General features: G+C 46.5%; 1 protein-coding gene across 10 annotated transcripts in view; it reads right to left on the bottom strand.

Annotated features, from left to right (window-relative positions):
- The window catches only part of tanc2b (tetratricopeptide repeat, ankyrin repeat and coiled-coil containing 2b), a 252,008-nt gene that overhangs the window by 50,517 nt on the left and 178,306 nt on the right, over nucleotides 1-23,185 (bottom strand). For 8 of the 10 annotated variants that reach the window (XM_055890105.1, XM_055890107.1, XM_055890106.1 and 5 more), the window contains 2 exons: nucleotides 20,140-20,256; nucleotides 10,530-10,678 (listed from right to left, as the gene is read on the bottom strand). In XM_055890105.1, coding sequence (XP_055746080.1) covers nucleotides 10,530-10,678; nucleotides 20,140-20,256 — 266 coding nt within the window. The remainder of the gene's footprint in view (nucleotides 1-10,529; nucleotides 10,679-20,139; nucleotides 20,257-23,185) is intronic. The other 2 variants (XM_055890110.1, XM_055890114.1) reach the window with 1 other exon arrangement.

The raw sequence follows: 23,185 nt of genomic DNA, 5'->3' as shown, positions 1-23,185 counted from the left end.
AGTAAGCACTGAGCCTGGTTGTGGAAACTGGAAACCATGCTACTGTCTTCCATTGCGTTCTGTGTAGGTGTATAATTATCTGGGACCAATAGTACTGAAGCTTCCGATTGATCTCTAGAAGCAGAATGATTCCACAGGCTTGCTGAGAGAGAGAGAGCTTTAAACAGTTCCTGACCCTTCCCCCATTGGATGTTACCTGTCAGATGTTACTACCCCCTGCTGTGCCCCTCCCTGATGTCAGCTCAGGTTAGGATGAGAGGGCACGACAGGGAGAGAGGCATTCTGGCATGGCTAATCTACACGCTCACACACTCACACACACACACAGACACACACACACAGTCATTATTTGTAAGGTAAAGGACTCTCAGTTCACGTAGCTGCCTAGTGCTTAAAAAAACAGGTTTATTGTGCAAATATACTGTGTAAATATCCTACTGTAAATGAGTTGGAGTGCCTTCCTTGTATTTAAATGTATGCTATTTGTACTCTATTTTTATTCCATTGAGCTTATTTTTTATTATGCTTAACTTAATCTTATTGTTATTATGTCGCATTGTTGAGAGGTGAACCTGCAAGAAAGCATTTCAATGTACGGTGTACCATGTGCATATGACATATACACTTGATCTACTGTAGAAGACCATGGCTCCCCTCACACGCCCTCCCATAGCCTCAACTCAACCCCAAGCCTCAACTGCTTAGCCCCCTTTGTATCCAGTCTATGTAACAGTCAGACTGCCCCTGGTTTTCCTGGTCAGTGTGAGTCAGTCAGAGCTGTAATGACAGGACAGCAAAGAGCCAGGTCAGGTCGCATGCTGTCTGTTACGTGTTCCCTCTCATCTCTGCCCCCCCCCACCCCCCCCACCCCCACACTCCTGGGGCCTACGGGGGTTGGGGCCTGTACAGTCAATGAGTTGGGCAGGCGCAGTAAGAGCTGTCCCCTGTACTCAGGGTTTGGAAGAGAGCAGTCAATCGGCACATTTACAGGGTCAGTCTGTGAGAAGCTAGCAGAAAACGAACACACACAGCACCTCTATTCAGCAAGCAGCATAACCTCCATCTGCTGGGCTAGTGCACTCTGGTTTGCATCCCAAATGGCCCCCTATTCCATATATAGTGCACTACTTCAAATGTATAGCACTACATAGGCAATAGGATGCCATTTGGGACATCTCCTCTGTGTATTAGTCTGACCATCTGACCTTAAAATGTGCGGTAGAATTGGATTGAACTTGGATGCTTGGATCTTTGCCTTGCTGAGGCAGAGACGTGGAGAGGCAGAAGGGTGTAGAGGGGTCAGGCAATTAATGGCCGGCTTTCTGGAGGTTGAGAAGGTCACCTTCCTCCCTAAGCCAATAGGCTTTAGCGATCATGCAGCGATCCCAGCTACTGTAACAATCCTACCTACTGTAGCCCAACTGAAAGTTTATTGTATATTGATTTTAACAGTAAAAGGAAACGTATCCTTTAATATCCTCATATTGCCGCCCTTGAGAGGTTCAATGTATTTTCATGGATAAAAAAAAAGATACTTAGGGCAGGCTATATTTGTGAAGAAAATATTGGAAAATGTGACTTTGTAGAGGGAGCGCACACGGCAGGGGTCCACGGATGAGTCACCGGTTGCATCCCAAATGGCACCCTATTCCCTACATTGTGCAGTACTTTTCACCAGGGCCCTATGGCCCTTCTCTCTAGAGTGAGAAGCCACTTGAATGAACCTCTCTCACATACCTCTCTATACTCCCCCACCACTACAGCGTAACAGCACTAACATCTAGCATGCGCTATCAGTCTAATCGGTTAGCCACACTGCGTCAGCCCATACCTATACAGTCCATAACACACCTAGCCGAAGCAACAGCTAACACCGTCCGTCCGTCCCTCTCCCTCCCTCCCTCCCTCCCTCCCTCAATTCAAGGGCTTTATTGGCATGGGAAACATATGTTAACATTGCCAAAGCAAGCGAAATAGATAATAAACAAAAGTGAATAAATAAAAATTAACAGTAAACATTACACTCACAGAAGTTCCAAAAGAATAAAGACATTTCAAATGTCATATTATGTCTATATACAGTGTTGTAGCGATGTGCAAATAGTTCAAGTACAAAAGGGAAAGTATTTACAATGGTGTTTGTTCTTCACTGGTTGCCCTTTTCTTGTGGCAACAGGTCACAAATCTTGCTGCTGTGATGGCACACTGTGGTATTTCACCCAGTAGATTTGGGAGTTTATCAAAATTGTTTTTTGTTTTTTCGAATTGTCTGTCTGTCTCTCTCTCTCCCTCTCTCCCTCACCTGTAATACGTAGACGTGTCAAATTAGGTTTGAGGTACAGAAAGCAGGTCATCTGCTGTAGTGCTTAAAAACAGACTTATTGTGGCAAGATATACAGTGCCATCGCAAACTATTCTTAAATTGATTAAATCGTTTTTTCCCCCTCATCAATCTACACACAATACCCCATAATGACAAAGCAAAAACAGGTTTTTATACATTTTTGCAAATATATAATATGTTTTTGTTGTTTAAATATCACATTCACATAAGTATTCAGACCCTTTAGTCACACCTTTGCCAGCATTTACAGCATTGAGTCTTCTTGGGTATGACGCTACAAGCTTGGCACATCTATATTTGGGGAGTTTCTCCCATTCTTCTCTGTAGATCCTCTCAAGCTCTGTCAGGAAGGATGGGGAGCAGTACATCCAACCAGCCTCACAACCGCACGCCACGTATAACCATGCCAACCCAGGACCTCCACATCTGGCTTCTTCTCCTGCGGGATCATCTGAAGAGGGGGAGGGGGGTGCTGAGGAGAATTTCTGTCTGAAATAAACCCCTTTTGTGGAGAAAAACTCATTCTGATTGGCTTGGCCTGGCACTCCAGTGTGTGGCCCTGTCTCCCCTGTGGGTTGGCCTATGCCCTCCCAGGCCCATGGCTGCGCCCCTGCCCAGTCATGTGAAATCCATAGATTAGGGCCTAATGAATTGATTTCAATTGACTGATTTCCTTAAATGAACTGTTATTCAGTAAAATCTTTGAAATTGTTTGCTGTGGGGCGTAGCGCATAAAATGAGTCTGTCCTCGGTTGCACTCACTACAGAGTTCCAAACTGCCTCTGGAAGCAACGTCACCACAATAACTGTTCGTCGGGAGCTTCATGAAATGGGTTTCCATGGCCGAGCAGCCACACACAACCCTAAGATCACCACGCACAATGTCAAGCGTTGCCTGTAGTGGTGTAAGCTCGCCGCCATTGGACTCTGGAGCATTGGAAGCATGTTCTCTGGAGTGGTGAATCAAGCTTCAGCATCTGGCAGTCCGATGGACGAATCTGGGTTTGGCGGACGCCAGGAGAATGCTACCTGCCCGAATGCATAGTGCCAACTGTAAAGTTTGGTGGACGAGGAATAAAGGTCTGAGGCTGTTTTTCATGGTTTGGACTAGGCCCCTTAGTTCCAATGACATTCTAGACGATCTGTGCTTCCAACTTTGTGGCAACAGTTTGGGGAAGGCCCTTTCCTGTTTCAGCATGACAGTGCCCCCGTGCACAAAGCGAGGTCTACACAGAAATAGTTTGTCGAGATCGGTGTGGAAGAATTTTTTTATTAAAAAATAAATAATTTAAATGTACCCTCTTTTCGTGGTATCCAATTGCTAGTAATTACTATCTTGTCTCATCGCTACAACTCCCGTACGGGCTCGGGAGAGACGAAGGTCTAAAGCCATGCGTCCTCCGAAACACAACCCAACCGCTTCTTAACACAGCGCGCCTCCAACCCGGAAGCCAGCCGCACCAATGTGTCGGAGGAAACGCCGTGCACCCGGCTCCCTTGGTTAGCGCGCACTGCACCCGGCCCGCCACAGGAGTCGCTGTTGCGCGATGAGACAAGGATATCCCTACCGGCCAAACTCTCCTTAACCCGGACGACGCTAGGCCAATTGTGCATCGCCCCACGGACCTCCCGGTCGCGGCCGGCTGCGACAGAGCCTGGGCGCGAACCCAGAGTCTCTGGTGGCGCAGCTAGCGCTGCGATGCAGTGCCCTAGACCACTGCGCCACCCGGTGTGGAAGAACTTGACTGGCCTGCACAGAGCCATCACCTCAACCCCTTCGAACACCCTTTGGGATGAATTGGTCAACTGCGATCCAGGCTTAATCGCCAAACATCAGTACCCGACCTCACTAATGCTCTTGCGGCTGAATGGCAGCAAGTCCCCGCAGCAAATGCCACTTAGCAGCCCAGGTTCAGTCAGTGGTAAGAGAAATATTAGGCTTAGTCAACCTGCTGGATATCAGCACACCAAAGTGGCAGAATATATTAATGAACGAAGACTGAAGTTGAGACACCAAGAGAAAGAAATAATTTAAGAACTTTGTTAAATAATGACCTTATTAGGGAGGTAGACAGTTTATGCTCAGTGGAGAAACTGAAAAACTGGAAAAGTAAAATACCTCGATGGAGGACAATTTAGTGAGTTTCCTTTGATGTGTTGTGTCCTGGCTTATATATGTGTATTAACCTGTTGGGGATGGGGGCGCTGTTTAGACTATTTATGCTAATTGGGTAATTTTTGAAACGGCTTCCCACAAAATCCTTGATCGTACAATATGCATATTATTATTATTATTGGATAGAAAACAGTCTATAGTTTCTATAGGAGTTGAAATTTTGTCTCTAAGTGGAACAGAGCCCATTCTACAGCAATTTCCCTGACATGGATTCAGATTTCAGAAATGTTGGCCACTGTTCTGAAGTCAGTTAAAACGGCACTGATATTGCTATGACTATACGGACACTTCTTACGTCTTCCCCTGGATGCCTTTACGTGATGACGATTCCAATGGGGTCGATTGCGCGTTCACAGGCCCTATAAATCAAAAAACCCTGTAGCTAGCAAGTCTTTCCTTGGTGCGTAACGCGCGTGCTGGACACCGACCCGCTCCTGTTCCAAGCGTTAGTTTAGCCTGTTATATTTCTCCGGTCATCTTTTCACTCGTTATAGGAGTTAAAAACATCATAAGGTAGTTAATTTAAAGCGTTTTATAGCAATTTATATCCGTTTAGTGCGATTTTGGGACATTTATTTTTGCAACGATGTGAATAGTTGGGCACGCTTTTCAGTTCATCCCGAACGCAGTTGGCATTTCCACATGGCAAGAGGACAGCTTTCCACCAAAAGACGATTGCTCCCAAGAAAGGATCCTTTGCCCAAGATACTGATGGAAGAACAGCTCAAGGTAGGACATTTTTATTATGATAAATCGTGTTTCTGTCGAAACATTTTAGTGGCTTAGGACGCCATGTTTTTTGACGTAGCTTCGCTTGGCGCAAACTGTATTGAAAAGTAAGGATAAATTAAAAAATGTTATTCCGCAATTGTATTAAGAATTAAATTGTCTATCAATCCCTGTCCACCCTATATTTTTTAGTCACGTTTATGAGTATTTATGTATAAGAGTAGATCACTGTCTAAGTGGCGCAAGGACTTTTTCTGACCAGCTTGTCTACATTTCACATTGTCTAACCATGATTTTGGTGGCTAAATATAAACATTTGCGATCAAACTCTATATGGAATGTGTAATATGATGTTACAGGAGTGTCATCGGAAGAATTCTGAGAAGGTTAGTGAAAAAATTAATATCTTTTGGCGATGTTGACTTTTATCGCTCACTTTGGCTAGAATCAATGCTGGGCTGCTATGTGCTATGTGCTATGCTAATATAACGATTTATTGTGTTTTCGCTGTAAGACACTTACAAAATCTGAAATATTGTCTGTATTCACAGGATCTGTGTCTTTCGATTCGTGTATGCTGTGTATTTTTACGAAATGTTTGATGATTAGTAAGTAGGTAAACACGTTGCTCTAAGTAGTTTTTCTATTCCATTTGTGACGGTGGGTGCAATTGTAACCTATGCCATCTACCTGAAATATGCACTTTTTTCTAACAAAACCTATCCCATACCATAAATATGTTATCAGACTGTCATCTAATGAGTTTTTTTGTTGGTTAGGGGCTATAAATATCTTAGTTTAGCCGAATTGGTGATGGCTACTGGTGTTGGTGGACAAATAAAAGATGGTGGATTATGCTAATGTGTTTTTAGGTAATAGATGTACATCTTTACATATTGTGTCTTCCCTGTAAAACATTTTAAAAATCGGACATGTTGACTGGATTCACAAGATCTGTGTCTTTCATTAGCTGTATTGGACTTTAATGTGTGAAAGTTAAATATTTAAAAAAAATATTTTTTTTGAATTTCGCGGCACTGGTTTTTCAGTGGGGGGGGGGGGGGGGTGTGCCGCTAGCGCCACGCTGACCCTAGACAGGTTAAGCCAGGTGAGGTCTCCGCATGTGTGGGGGGTCAAAAGAGCTATCTAAGGCATTTTGAGCGGGACTGGGGGCTATACAGTGAAATAAAATAATAATAACTAACCGAAACAGCAGGTGCACCAAGTTGCATCAAAGCTGGGACCGAGAGACTGAAAAATAGCTTCTATCTCAAGGCCATCAGACTGTTAAACAGCCATCCTTAACACAGTGAGACTGCTGCCTACATACAGACTTGAAATCATTGGCCACTTTAATAAATGGATCACTCATCACTTCAATAATGCCACTTTAACAATGTTTAAATATCTTGCATTACTCATCCCATATGTATCTACTGTATTTTATACCATCTATTGCATCTTGCCTATGCTGCTCGGTCATCGCTCATCCATATACAGTGGGCTCCAAAATTACTGGCACACCTGACTGGCAATGCACAAACAATACTTAAACGGCAGGTAGCTTAATGGTTAGAGTGTTGGACTAGTAACCAGAAGGTTGCTAGATCGAATCCCCGAACTGACAAGGTAAACATTTGTTGTTCTGCCCTTGAACAAGGCAGTTACCCCACTGTTCGTAGGCCGTCATTGTAAATAAGAATTTGTTCTCAACTGACTTGCCTAGTTAAATAAAGGTGAAACAAAAAATATATATACATATATTTGAGATGAACTCAAAATACCAACATGTGAGAAATACTGTACTTTATTAATGTTTCAATGGATCCACCAAAATCATTTATTGATTTAATAAAAAATCCTCCAAATCAAGGTTTCACAATTAATGGCACCCTTAAATATTATTAAATTCCACTTATTTAAGTTTATCTAAGTGTTAAGGAAATATATTCAGCCATTACATCACTTCCTGTTTCACTAGGGTATCAAAATGAGGTAACACAAGGTAAACAAGGTAAAGGTAAACAAGGTAAAGGTAAAGGTAAACAAGGTAAAGGTAAAGGTAAACAAGGTAAAGGTATCCCTTTGTCATCCAACACCATGAAGAAAAGAAAAGAACTGGCAGTTCAAAAGAGGCAGATGGTCATAGACCTTCATAAATCTGATAATGGCTACAAGAAGATCCACAGACGATTGAATATACCGCTGAGCACTGTCAGGGCAATTATTTAAAAATTCTAAAGATATAGAACAGTTGAAAACCTCAAAGGTAGAAGACGCAAATACATTTTGCCCCCCAGGATAGGGAGGAGGATCGTGAGAGAAGCAACAAAATCCCCAAGAATCACTGTGAAAGAATTGCAGGCCTTGGTGGCGTCTTGGGGTCACCCGGTTTAAAAAAGCACCATCAGACGCCACCTCCACAACCACAGGCTTTTTGGAAGGGTTGCCAGAAGAAAGCTCCTTCTGACCCCAAGACACAGACGCAAGCGCTTGGAGTTTGCCAAACGTCATTTAAATTATGACTGGAAGAAGGTGCTCTGGTCAGATGAGACCAAAATTGAACGTTTTGGCCAGATAAGGCATCGGCATGTTTGGCGTCGAAACAGAGATGCATACAAGGAGAGGCACCTCATACCCATGGAGAAATATGGTGGTGGGTCAGTGATGTTTTGGTTCTGTTTTAACTCCAGAGATCCAGGGGCACTGGTTAAGATTGATGGCATAATGAATTCCACCAAGTATCAGGTAATTTTGGCTGACAATCTGGTTGCCTCTGCCAGAAGGCTGGGACTTGGCCATATGTGGACTTTCCAACAAGACAATGACCCAAAACATACCTTAAGATCCACACAGAAATGGTTCTGTGACAACAAAATCAATGTTCTGCCATGGCCATCTCAGTCGCCAGACCTCCATCCAATTGAAATCCTGTGGGCTGAGTGGAAGAGGGCAGTTGATAAGCGCAAACCCAAGAATGTGAAGGATCTTGAAAGGATCTGCATAGAGGAATGGTCCAAAATCCCTCCAAATATGTTCCTTAACCTTGTCAAACATTACAGGAAAAGACCATTCTGTTATCCTTGCCAGAGGTGGTTGCACTAAGTACTAAATGAGGAGTGCCAATAATTATGAAGCCTTGATTTTGGTCAACTTTATTTTGTATTAAATAATTGTATAATTTTGGTGGGTTCCATTGAAACATTAATAAAGTACAGTATTTCTCACATGTTGGTATTTTGAGTTTCTCTATAATTATATTGTTTCTGTTATTTTTTAAGTATTGTTTGTGCATTGCCAGTCAGGGGTGCCAGTAATTTTGGAGCCCACTGTATTTATATGTATATATTCTCATATTCCATTTGTTTACCTAGATTTGTGTGTATTAGGTAGTTGTTGTGGAATAGTTAGAATACTTATTACAGTGCCTTGCAAAAGTATTCATCCCCCTTGGCGTTTTTCCTATTTTGTTGCATTACAACCTGTAATTTAAATAGATTTTTATTTGGATTTCATGTAATGGACATACACAAAATAGTCCAAATTGGTTGAGTGAAATGAAAAAAATAATATGTTTCAAAAAATTCGACAAAATAAAAAACGGAAAAGTAGTACGTGTATATGCATTCACCCCCTTTGCTATGAAGGCCCTAAATAAGATCTGGTGCAACCAATTACCTTCAGAAGTCACATAATTTGTTAAATAAAGTCCACCTGTGTGCAATCTAAGTGTCACATGAACTGTCACATGATCTCAGTATATATACACCTGTTCTGAAAGGCCCCAGAGTCTGCAACACCACTAAGCAAGAGGCACCACTAAGCAAGAGGCACCACCAAACAGGTCAGGGACAAAGTTGTGGAGAAGTACAGATCAGGGTTGGGTTATAAAAAATATCTGAAACTTTGAACATCCCACGGAGCACCATTAAATCCATTATTAAAAAATGGAAGAATATGGCACCACAACAAACCAGCCAAGAGACTCACAGACCAGTTAAGGAGGGCATTAATCAGAGAGGCAACAAAGAGACCAAAGATAACCCTGAAGGAGCTGCAAAGCTCCACAGCGGAGATTGGCGTGTCTGTCCATAGGACCACTTTAAGCCGTACACTCCATAGAGCTGGTCTTTACGGGAGAGTGGCCAGAAAAAAGACATTGTTTAAAGAAAAATATTATCAAACACGTTTTGTTGTTTGCCAAAAGGCATGTGGCAGACTCCCAAAACTTATGGTACTCTGGTCAGATGAGACTAAAATGTAGCTTTTTGGCCATCAAGGAAAACGCTATGTCTGGAGCAAACCCAACACCTCTCATCACCCCGAGAACACCATCCCCACAGTGAAGCATGGTGGTGACAGCATCATGCTGTGGGGATGTTTTTCATCGGCAGGGACTGGGAAACTGGTCAGAATTGAAGAAATTCTTGAGGGAAACCTGTTTCAGTCTTCCAGAGATTTGAGACTGTGACGGAGGTTCACCTTCCTCCAGCAGGACAATGACTCTAAGTATACTGCTAAAGCAACACTCGAGTGGTTTAATGGGAAACATTTAAATGTCTTGGAATGGCCTAGTCAAAGCCAATTGAGAATCCGTGGTATGACTTAAAGATTGCTGTACACCAGAGGAACTCATCCAACTTGAAGGAGCTGGAGCAGTTTTGCCTTGAAGAATGGGCAAAAATCCCAGTGGCTAGATGTGCCAAGCTTATAGAGACATAGCCCAAGAGACTCGCAGCTGTAATTGCTGCAAAAGGTGGCTCTACAAAGTATTGACTTTGGGGCAGGGGAGGGGGGATGAATAGTTATGAACGCTCAAGTTTTCTGTTTTTTTGTCTTATTTCTTGTTTGTTTCACAATAAAAAATATTTTGCAACCTCAAAGTGGTATATCCTCATGTTGTGTAAATTAAATGATACAATCCCCCCAAAAATACATTTTAATTCCAGGTTGTAAGGCAACAAAACAGGAAAAATGCCAAGGGCTCCACTCCACTATTGCTCCACTGTTTGAAGTAGCAGCACAAGCATTTCACTATACTCGCTAAACATGTGTATGTGACCAATAAAATGTGATTTGATTCGACAAGGAGCTCATCAAACTGTCAGATAGAAGAGAAGTTATCACATCCCAGGTATGTGTTTTTCTCAAATTGAATCAGAAATACAGAAACACCAAATGGATTCTCAAGATATCACAAATAGGGAGAGAGGTTTTCCTCTCAGAGCGGAAGCAGTAGAGAGAGGAGAGGTTAGCATTGTGGGATGGCCAAACACACACCTGTCTGTCGTCTGGTTCGTCCATGCTGTAATGTTCTCCGTCTGGCCCCTCACTAGTTTCGTCTCCCAACAGGAAGCCCAGGCGCGTCATTAATGTGTTGGCTGCCTCATCCACCGACGGAGGGGGCCCCAGCTCCCCGCTTGACTCCCCTACAGAGAGAGAGGAGGGAGAGAGTTGGGGGGGGGAAAGAGAGAGTATTGGGGAAAGTGACAAAGAGAGAGAGAGGGGGCGGGGGAAGAGAGAGAAATACAGAGAGAGGGAGTGGAGAAAGAAGGAGTGTGTTTGTGAGTGTAAAACAAGTAAAACAGAGTCAACCAACTCTCTTGACCTGGAAGGCAACCACACCTTGGATAGACTATAGAAGGAGCAGTCTAGCACATGAAAATGAAAAGATTCACATCAAAGCGAGGAACAAACTGCTGGATAAATGTTCCTAACCTGTTCAAGCCCCAACTCAGAAAAATGTGCAACACCTGAACATGTTAGCTTCATATTCTCCTGCTGAAAAATGTTCAGTACAAATCACAAAATCACAAAGAGAATACAAATGCAAGAAGGCATAGAGTAGAGTAGAGTAGAAACCTAGTAGAGTAGAAAAAAGAAACAGTCTCTACCTGAACCACCCCTGAGAGCAGAGCTTTGCATCAGCTCCCCTGAGATTGAGACTGAACTGGACACACTGGCGTTGAGACAGCCAACCCCTTCTAGCCATGACATGACATGCCTGTAAGGATTTATTATTGTTCCCATCCCACACAGTCAGCGTTGTGTTTGGATGAGGTAAGTGAATACGCCCCTCACCTGTGTGAGGGCAGGGTGTGTGTATGTGTACGTGTCTGTGTGTCTGTTTCTAAGAGAGAGAGCAATAGAGGGAGAGAGAGAGAGAGAGATAGAGAGATAGAGAGAGGGAGAAAGAGAGCGATAGAGGGAGAGCAAGAGAGAAATAGTATATTTGAATCACTCTACTCACACTGTCTACTGGCATGTACACACCTATATTGGAGAGGGACTGAATATCCTCTGAAACTACAGTAATTTGATATGATGATAATATAGAAGACACTTCTAGCAATGCTGGAGGTTTCACTGTCCTCATTACTGTTTATATTTCTTTAGATCCTGCTCTGGTCTGGTCATGAGGGTACAATACCAGGATGTTGTTATTAAACTAATACCTGATACTGCAGCTGGTGGACTACTTTGTTATGGGTGGGGTGTTGCTGGGTAACATGTTGATCTCAGCTGAAGAGCTGGTTTCTCTCTGCTGTGTGTGGTGTATGGGTGTTTGATGTGGTCATGGGAACGTCAAAGAAAGACAGCTGACAGAAGGTGATGGTGTTCAACTAAACAGTGGTGAGACACTGTAGATTAGAACAGCTGCTTTCTTTGGGTGTATTCAAAAGGAACCAAACGGAAGCAAACGGGCTGAAACAGGGACCTACCTACCTCAACTTGTCCAATAAGAAAAACTTGTTTTCATTACTAAATAATTGCACTAATGAATACAACCCAGGTCTCCCACCCTCTCTCCCTGCCATCCCTCCCCTCCCCTCTCTCTGACTGACTGGTCAGACCAGACCGACAGGTAAACAGACCTGAGAGGTTTAGACCATTAGACCAAGGTGAAAGGCTGCCATTGGGATGGTGTTTACTATGTAATTCATGCATTCTACATAAACAACAATGCACTCACAGTCGACTGCAGTAATCACACTACACATTATATGACCCTCAGAACTCAGACACAGTAAAGTGGTCCTTACAAACATGCCCTTAGCCCTCAGTGGAACTCCAAGCATTCCTCCTTGTCTGTAAGACATCAATCAGTCTACACTCCTCCTACAGAATTTGAATATATAGCGAGCGCTTGTGTTTTTGCCCCCTCTCCTTCTCTTAGTCCCCTTCGCTCAGATTCCTGGGGAGAGACAGATGGTTGACATGGCAACTATCTGGCGGCGTGGCGGACAGCGAGAAGGAATGTGTTCCTGTGCAGACGGCCAGACGCATCGGTTTCTCCCCCGGCCGTCCGTGGAATTAACGTGGTCCACACACACCAACACAGTCGTGAAGAAAGCACAACAATGCCTCTTCCCCCCCTGGAGGCTTAAAAGGTTTGGTATGGGCCCTCAGATCCTCAAAAAGTTATACTGCTGCACCATTGACAGCATCTTGACTGGCTACATCACCGGTTGGTATGGCAACTGCTTGGCATCTGACTGCACGGCGCTACAGAGGGTAGTCCGTATGGCCCAGTGCATCACTGGGGACGAGCTCCCTGCCATCCAGGACCTCAAAACCAGGCAGTGTCAGAGGAAGGCCCTAAAATTTGTCAAAAGACTCCATCCACCCAAGATATATACTGTTCTCTCCGCTACGGTACCAGTGCAACAAGGAAACCTGGTTGGAAACCTGGAACCATCCCTACGGTGAAGCATGGTGGTGGCAGCATCATGCTGTGGGGATGTTTTTCAGCGGCAGGGACTGGGAAACTAGTCAGGATCAAGGAAAAGATGAACAGAGCCAAGTACAGAGAGATCCTTGATGAAAACCTGCTCCAGAGCGCTCAGTACCTCAGACTGGTGCGAAGGTTCTTCACGCATCGCGCCGACAGAAACAAGCATCTTTCTGGTAAGAAGAGGGGCGGGGGGGTTATGCCTTATGATTAACGAGACGTGGTGTGATCAAAACAACATACAGAAACTCAAGTCCTTCTGCTCACCTGACTTAGAATTCCTCACAATCAAATGTCGACCGCATTATCAACCAAGAGAATTCTCTTCGATTATAATCACAGCCGTATTTATTCCCCCCGAAGCAGACACATCGATGGCCCTGAACGAACTTTATTTGACTCTATGTAAACTGGAAACCACATATCCTGAGGCTGCATTCATTGTAGCTGGGGATTTTCACAAGGCTAATCTGAAAACAAGACTCCCTAAATTCTATCAGCATATCGATTGCGCAACCAGGGCTGGTAAAACCCTGGATCATTGTTATTCAAACTTCAGCAGCGCATATAAGGCCCTCCCCCACCCTCCTTTCGGAAAAGCTGACCACGACTCCATTTTGTTGCTTCCAGCCTACAGACAGAAACTAAAACAAGAAGCTCCCGCGCTCAGGTCTGTTCAACGCTGGTCCGACCAATCTGATTCCACGCTTTAAGACTGCTTCGATCACGTGGATTGGGATATGTTCCGCATTGCGTCCAACAACAACATTGATGAATACGCTGATTCGGTGAGCGAGTTCATTAGAAAGTGCATCGGCGATGTCGTACCCACAACAACTATTAAAACATTCCCAAACCAGAAACCGTGGATTGATGGCAGCATTCGCGCGAAACTGAAAGCGCGAACCACTGCTTTTAACCAGGGCAAGGTGACCGGAAACATGACCGAATACAAACAGTGTAGCTATTCCCTCCGCAAAGCAATCAAACAAGCTAAGCGTCGTTATAGAGACAAAGTAGAGTTGCAATTCAACGGCTCAGACACAAGAGGTATGTGGCTGGGTCTACAGTCAATCACGGATTACAAAAAGAAAACCAGCCCCGTCGCGGACCAGGATGTCTTGCTCCCAGACAGACTAAATAACTTCTTTGCTCGCTTTGAGGACAATACAGTGCCACTGACACGGCCCGCTACCAAAACCTGCCGACTCTCCTTCACTGCAGATGGCATCCCCAGCCGCGTCCTCAGAGGGCCCTCGGAGTGTGGTGTCAGGATAATCACGTCAACAAAATAAAGGAGATGATTGTGGACTTCAGGAAACAGCAGAGGGAGCACCCCCCTATCCACATCGACGGGACAGTAGTGGAGAGGGTAGTAAGTTTTAAGTTCCTCGGCGTACACATCACGGACAAACTGAATTGGTCCACCCACACAGACAGCGTTGTGAAGAAGGCGCAGCAGCGCCTCTTCAACCTCAGGAGGCTGAAGAAATTCAGCTTGTCACCAAAAGCACTCACAAACTTCTACAGATGCACAATCGCGAGCATCCTGTCGGGCTGTATCACCACCTGGTATGGCCACTGCTCCGCCAACAACCGTAAGGCTCTCCAGAGGGTAGTGAGGTCTGCACAACGCATCACTGGGGGCAAACTACCTGCCCTCCAGGACACCTACAGCACCCGATGTCACAGGAAGGCCATAAAGATCATCAAGGACAACAACCACCCGAGCCACTGCCTGTTTACCCCGCTATCATCCAGAAGGCGAGGTCAGTACAGGTGCATCAAAGCAGGGACCGAGAGACTGAAAAACAGCTTCTATCTCAAGGCCATCAGACTGTTAAGTAAAAGTGATATTTCAGTATTTTAATGTCTAAAAACCTCTTTCAGGTTCAGTCCGGACTGAAAGGCAGCTCCGGACTGAAGGGCAGCTCCGGACTGAAAGGCAGCTCCGGACTGAGGGGCAGCTCCGGACTGAAGGGCAGCTCCGGACTGAGGGGCAGCTCCGGACTGAGGGGCAGCTCCAGACTGAAGGGCAGCTCCGGACTGAAGGGCAGCTCAGGCGCCTCTGGACTGAAGAACGGCTCAGGCGGCTCCTGACTGAAGGGCGACTCAGGCGGCTACTGACTGAAGGGCGGCTCAGGCGGCTCCTGACAGATGGGCGGCTCAGGCGGCTCAGGAGAGACGGGCGGCTTAGGTGGCTCAGGACAGACGGGCGGCTCAGGCGGCGCTAAACAGGAGGGCGGCTCAGGCGGCGCTAGACAGGAGGGCGGCTCAGGCCTGCCGAGGCGCACTGTAGGCCTGGTGCGTGGTGCCGGAACTGGTGGTACCGGGCTGGGAACACACACCTCAGGGCGAGTGCGGGGAGGAGGAACAGGGCATACTGGACCCTGGAGGCGCACTGTAGGCCTGGTGCGTGGTGGCGGAACTGGTGGTACCGGGCTGGGAACACGCACCTCAGGGTGAGTGCAGGGAGGAGGAACAGGGCATACTGGACCCTGGAGGCCCACTGTAGGTCTCATGCGAGGTGCTGGAACTGGAGGCCTGGTACGTGGAGGAGGCACCAGATAGAACGGACCGTGGAGGCGCACTGCAGGTCTCGAGCACCGAGCCTGCCCAACCCTACCTGGCTGAATGCTCCCCGTAGCCATGCCAGTGCGGCGAGGTGGAATAGGCCGCACTGGGCTGTGCTGGCGAACCGGGGACACCATGCGTAGGGCTGGTGCCATGTACCCCGGCCCGAGGAGACGCACTGGAGACCAGATGCGTAGAGCCGGCTTTATGGCACCTGGCTCGATGCCCACTCTAGCCCGGCCGATACGAGGCGCTGCTATGTACCGCACCGGGCTATGCACACGTACTGGAGACACCGTGCGTATCTCCGCATAACACGGTGCCTGCCCGGACCATCTCTCTCCACGGTAAGCACGGGAAGTTGGCTCAGGTCTCCTACCTGACTTAGCCACACTCCCCGTGTGCCTCCCCCCAATACATTTTTGGGGCTGCCTCTCTGGCTTCCAGCCGCGCTTTCGTGCTGCTTCCTCATACCACCGCCTCTCGGCTTTAGCTGCCTTCGAGCTCTTCACGAGGGCGGCGATATTCTCCAGCCTGTGCCCAGGGTCTCTTGCCGTCCAGAATCTCCTCCCAGTTCCAGGAGTCCTGCGATTTCAACCGCTGCTGCTGCTGCTGCTGCTGCTGCCCGTTACCACGCTGCTTGGTCCTTTGGTGGTGGGTGATTCTGTAACGCTCGACTTCTTCCTCTTCTGAGGAGGAGTAGTAGGAAGGATCGGAGGACCGATGCGCAGCGTGGTAAGTGTCCATATTTTAATAAAGCAAAATGAACACTGAACAAAACAACAAAGTGAAACGAACGAAAACAAAACAGTCCTGTATGGTTAGACACAGACACAGGAACACAGGAACAGGAACAATCACCCACAACCCACAATGACAAAACATGCTACCTAAATATGGCTCCCAATCAGAGACATCGACTGACACCTGCCTCTGATTGAGAACCATATCAGGCCAAACACATAGAAACAGACAAACTAGACATACAACATAGAATTCACACTCATATCACACCCTGACCAAACAAAACATAGAAACATACAACGCAAACTATGGTCAGGGCGTGACAATTTTAGAATAAGGCTGTAATGTAACAAAATGTGGAAAAAGTCAAGGGGTCTGAATACTTTCCGAATACACTGTATATGTATACCTAAATTACCTCATACTCCTGCACATCAACTCGGTACTGGTCAGGGTCAATTCCCGTCAATTCAGGAAGTACACTGAAATTCCAATGGCAATTATCCTCAATGCTTTTCAATTAGGAAAATGTGTCATTGGAATTTGGTTTATTTTCTGAATTGACTGGAATTTAAATGGAATTGACTCCGGCCCTGGTACCCCATGAATATAGCCAAATTATCACTACTCATTGTGTATTGATTCCTTGTGTAATTATTTTTCTCTCTGCATTGTTGGGAAGGGCCCATAAGTAAGCATTTCACTCTTAGTCTACAACTGTTGTTTACGAAGCATGTGACAAATACAATTTTTTTTTTTTTTTTTTTTTTTTTATCCCCTTTTCTCCCCAATTTTCGTGGTATCCAATCGCTAGTAATTACTATCTTGTCTCATCGCTACAACTCCCGTACGGGCTCGGGAGAGACGAAGGTCGAAAGTCATGCGTCCTCCGAAGCACAACCCAACCAAGCCGCACTGCTTCTTTAACACAGCGCGCCTCCAACCCGGAAGCCAGCCGCACCAATGTGTCGGAGGAAACACCGTGCACCTGGCCCCCTTGGTTAGCACGCACTGCGCCCGGCCCGCCACAGGAGTCGCTGGAGCGCGATGAGACAAGGAAATCCCTACCGGCCAAACCCTCCCTTACCCGGACGACGCTAGCCCAATTGTGCGTCGCCCCACGGACCTCCCGGTCGCGGCCGGCTGCGACAGAGCCTGGGCGCGAACCCAGAGACTCTGGTGGCGCAGTTAGCACTGCGATGCAGTGCTCTAGACCACTGCGCCACCCGGGAGGCCCGACAAATACAATTTGACTTGATTTTTGGATCTGCCTGCCTCGTGCCGAAGGAGGAAAGAGGAGCTGTCCATGTGTGGAGCAGGCATGGGAGCCCCAGCCCTGTACACCCATACCACAGCAGATCAGGGGTTACAGGTGAGGTGAGACAGGAGGGTTAAGCCAAGTAAGCCCCCACATTCCCCCACACATCTACACATACCACCAGTTGCCACAGCAGAGGAGGGCCGCTGGAATACTATTACATGGCTACTACCATAGAATTAGGAATTAGAATAATTTATAATGTAATCGGATCTCTATGGCTACTGCCTTCAAAGAGGACTTGTTCACATACGGTACAGTAGAATGGGTTGTACACTGTACAGTAAAAGAACAGTGGAGGCTATGCCGATTGGTCGTCCACACACACACACACACACACACACACACACACACACACACACACACACACACACACACACACACACACACACACACACACACACACACACACACACACACACACACACACACACACACACACACACACACACACACACACGGCAGAGCGGGAACTATGGTCTGGTATTCTGTCCTAAGTTCAGATGTTAAACTCATAATCAGGCTGTTACACGTTCCCTAAGACCTCTTGATAAAAGCTAACGCGTCTGCCATTCGTTCCATGTGGGAGGCCAAAGCTCATCTTTTCTTGGCTTTTCCCTACTGAGCAGAATTCCTGTTCAAATCAATCCATAGTACTCTCACACAGTACTAACAGCACACAGTACTAACAGCATGCCTTCATCACATTTAACTAACTACTACCAGACAGTCTTTTCTTGTTGATACAGATTATGTTGCAGATTCAACGCAACATCAAGCTCTTCACTACAACATTAGAGTGCAGATATCAGAATCTACTTAACACACGCATAAAGCGAAGGTTTTGGAGATACTGGCAGATGGACACGGTGTGAAGTGCTCTGTCTGTCATATTGAGATGACTATCAAACTTTTATTCACGTCTTCATCCATTGATTAGTGTTCATCTGAGTCAAATCCATATAGGCAGATTGTACACCAACACAAATGTCAGGAGATATTACCAAGCTATATGGAGCTATTCTCAGTGTCTGCACTTACAGACCAGATTGCAGGAAAGATGAAAAAATCGATACAGAAAAAAACACATTTGAATTTATTTGCTCTATCCTTGATTGACCCAAGTTTATGATTTCCTCCCGTGGTGGGAAAGAGGGGGATGGATTGGGGAGGGATGGAGAGAGGGAACTGGACTCTCTGCAGGACTACAGAGGAAAGGTCCGCTGTGATCTAAACAGAAGCCAAAGACGAGGTGTGGGAGAGGAGTGAGGGAGCGAGCGAGGGAGAGAGGTAGAGAGAGGGAGCGAGGGAGAGAGGTAGAGAGAGGGAGCGAGGGGGAGTGGTAGACGTAGAGAGAGAGGTAAAGAGAGAGGAAGCGAGGGGGAGTCGTATATGTAGAGAGAGAGGTAAAGAGAGAGGGAGCGAGGGGGAGTGGTAGATGTAGAGAGAGAGGTAAAGAGAGAGGGAGCGAGCGAGGTAGAGAGGTAGAGAGAGGGAGCGAGGGGGAGTGGTAGACGTAGAGAGAAAGGTAAAGAGAGAGGGAGCGAGGGGGAGTGGTAGAAGCAGAGAGAGAGGTATAAAGAGAGAGGAAGCGAGGGGGAGTGGTAGATGCAGAGAGAGAGGTAAAAGAGAGAGGAAGCGAGGGAGTTTGGTAGATGTAGAGAGAAAGGTAAAGAGATAGGTAGCGAGGGAGAGTGGTAGATGCAGAGAGAGGTAAAGAGAGAGGAAGCAAGGGAGTTTGGTAGACGTAGAGAGAAAGGTAAAGAGAGAGGGAGCGAGGGGGAGTGGTAGACGTAGAGAGAGAGGTATAAAGAGAGAGGGAGCGAGGGAGAGTGGTAGATGCAGAGAGAAAGGTAAAGAGAGAGGGAGCGAGGGAGAGTGGTAGAGGTATAAAGAGAGAGGGAGCGAGGGAGAGTGGCAGATGCAGAGAGAGAGGTAAAGAGAGAGGAAGCGAGGGAGTTTGGTAGACGTAGAGAGAAAGGTAAAGAGAGAGGGAGCGAGGGAGAGTGGTAGATGTAGAGAGAAAGGTAAAGAGAGAGGGAGCGAGGGAGAGTGGTAGACGTAGAGAGAGAGGTAAAGAGAGAGGAAGCGAGGGAGAGTGGTAGACGTAGAGAGAGAGGGAGCGAGGGAGAGTGGTAGACGTAGAGAGAGAGGTAAAGAGAGAGGAAGCGAGGGAGAGTGGTAGACGTAGGGAGAGAGGTAAAGAGAGAGGAAGCGAGGGAGAGGATTAGATTGTGACAGCGAACTAGAAAGGCTGAAAGGGGAGCGTAAGGAAAGCAATTCAACTAATGACCTTAGCTATGTGCAGTGCCTGTAAAATATGCAGTGAAAGACAGAACCGAACACTGCTTAGCTCTGACACACACATTCAACCTGCACTCACTCACATGCAGATAGACGGACTGACGGACAGACACACACAGAGAGATGGACAGATCGTACTATAAAACATACCAAAGTAAAAACATTGAAAAACAAACAAGGCCATAGCTGTGGGGACTTGAGGAGCATAGCAGACTTACCGGGACAGTATGTATCCAGGCCGTGGTTCTTGGCAGTGCAGGAGTTGTGTATAGGGGAGCCAAGCTCTGATTGTGGAATGCGAGGGCTCTCCACAAATTTTGCTTTCCGCAGGGGGGCTGGGAGCAGAATGCACACACACACACACACACACACACACACACACACACACACACACACACACACACACACACACACACACACACACACACACACACACACACACACACACACACACACACACACACACACACACATATATATATATAGAAGGAGACAACACACACACACAGTGACACAGAACACCCAAATTATAGAAAAGAGAGGGGGAGACAGACAGAGAGAGCTTATGAGATTGCGTCGGCACATTGAAATGACTAACACGCAGCAAAGCTTTTCCAAGTCGCTCATTTGAGTTTGGTCACAGGTACAACTTTAGCTCAAGAGAAACAGGATTGTTACAGTGTCATATAGTATACAGAACACCAAGCCAACACTTCCTATACATTAGTCCTATATATTACGATACCAAAACCACTAACCACATTCCTTGGGCATTTAAAAGTATCGGGAGTTAAAGATGATACTTACAGTATAACAAAGAACAGAATGTCAAACATCCTCATAGACTTCTATTGAATAATCATCCTCTCTAAACGTAACAGCACTGACAAATGCAAATGTCTGTCAGCATGCCTAGTGACGCAATCACAGCAAGAATGCAAATGACATACATCCATTTTGGGAATGTATTCACACCCGACTCCGACAGCCAACCTGTCAACAGATCACTTCCACATAACAGGAAAGGTGTCGAAAATGTTAGAATGTTACAAATTTGGGGGCGGCGGATGTGACAAATCTGTTTGGCTTAGAATAGAATAGAATGTCATAGAATAAAATACAACAGAAAATAATGGAATAACAGGGGACTTCCTCAAGTCAGGTGTACACTGGATCAGTTTTATAGACGAATGTAATGGCGACGCATTCTGAACTTGAATGTTATGCCAGTGTAAAGGACGTCACGCTGCTTGCTTAGCCAGTACCAATTCCTCCCGATTTGGCGCAAACTCAGAACCTCTGCCTCACAAACACACGTGACCGCCCTCCTCAAGTGTCTTAACCGATCACGTCACCTCAAAAGCTAGCTAATGAGGTGACACAAGCGGGACACTTTAGGCTGAGGAGGAAGTTTCACACATTCCCATGTGCTGCACAAGCAATGTTATGATGCAATATTACGCTAGCCAGGGATGTACACGTCATAGGATAACCACTACAGAGATGTCTATCTGTTACACAAATGTATGACAAACTGAACAGTTCGGTTGAGAGACGCCATCTGACGTAAGACAATGCAGTTCAAGAGGAAACTGATCCCCATTCTAAACAGGTGTTCATTTAATAGGCTAGCTTAGCTGGAATCCCATGACATATTCTAAGCAGCTTTTCGCTCGCTCCACTGAGTGTGGGCTCTCACTCCCCTAAAGGGCTGGTGTTGGACAATTATGCAAAATAACTCCACAATTCTCAGCCACATATACCTAGCTTATCACATTGTCTGTCTATTACCCAATACTGAAGACTTGGTTCAACAGAAACATTTAGGAAAATAGAACTATGTGGCATGCCCTTAAGATACTGTGACTGTTCACCCTTTTCTCTGTCATGACAGGTTGAAGCTACTGTCTGTAGTGTACATACAGACCGAGAACTGGGCCAGGCTGCATGTCAAGAGGCGGTTGAAACATCTGCCCCTCTGACGATGCCTCACAACAACTGGAGTACAGCAAGAACAACTCAGCACTGTTGAGTTGGCTCAGGGTTCAGGTCAGGCGAACACAGAGGGCTGAGGAGTGATACGAGATAGAGTATACCAGCCTACTGAATACCACTGTCAGTGTACAGTACAGTATGGAAGAGGAAGTTTACTAACCCGACTCAGTTCCCCAGCCGAACAGAGGAAGTAACAGAGCCAATCAGCACAGAGCCAGGTAGCACAGAGCCAGGCAGCACAGAGCCAGGCAGCACAGAGCTAGGCAGCACAGAGCCAGGCAGCACAGAGCTAGGCAGCACAGAGCTAGGCAGCACAGAGCCAGGCAGCACAGAGCTAGGCAGCACAGAGCCAGGCAGCACAGAGCTAGGCAGCAGAGAGCTATGCAACACAGAGCCAGGCAGCACAAAGCCAGGCAGCACAGAGCCAAGCAGCAGAGAGCTAGGCAGCACAGAGCCAGGCAGCAGAGGCCACAGTGACAAGAAGCCCTACTGAGTCACAGCCAGGAGAGGAGTGGGAGAGGACTCACTCACAGAGAAGCCCCACCAGCACCATGATATACAGTACTATACTATTGAGAACAGTCCTGCATGTAGGGTAGTGTTTAGAGCAATTAATGACTCAGCATTGGGTAAGAGACACACACACCACACACACACACAGTAGTTTTAAGTTCCTCATTGTCCAGATCACTGAGGAATTGACATGGACCAATACCACCACCACCACCATTGTCAAGAGGGAGCAACAGTGTCTCTACTTCCTAAGGCGGCTGAAGAACTTCGGCATGCCGCCTTAGGGCCTCCCCAAATACTACCTCTGCATCATGGAGAGTGTCCAGACCGGTTGCATCATGGCCTGGTACGGGAATTGTTCCGTTCATGACCACAAGGCCCTCCAGCGGGTGGTGAAGACAGCCCAGTACATCACTAGGGCTGTGTTCCCACCCATCCAGGACATCTACTCGATATCGTGCCTGAGCATAATCAGGGATCCCACACAGCCCAGCCACGAGCTGTTCTCTCCCTTACTGTCAGACAGTATCGGCGCATGAAGTCTGATACCATCAGACTACTGAACACTTGAACTGGACTGACCAACTGCACTGACACTCTGCACCTTAGCATACATGCACTCACTCACTCACTCACTCACTCACTCACTCACTCACTCACTCACTCACTCACTCACACACACACCCACAGAGATACAGTTGAAGTTGGAAGTTTACATACATCTTAGCCAAATACAGTTAAACTCAGTTTTTTTCA

The sequence above is a fragment of the Salvelinus fontinalis genome, chromosome 30, assembly GCF_029448725.1.
Source record: "Salvelinus fontinalis isolate EN_2023a chromosome 30, ASM2944872v1, whole genome shotgun sequence".
NCBI lineage: Eukaryota > Metazoa > Chordata > Actinopteri > Salmoniformes > Salmonidae > Salvelinus > Salvelinus fontinalis.
The sequence above is the reverse complement of the archived record's forward strand: the minus strand, read 5'-3'. Positions and strand labels throughout refer to the sequence as shown.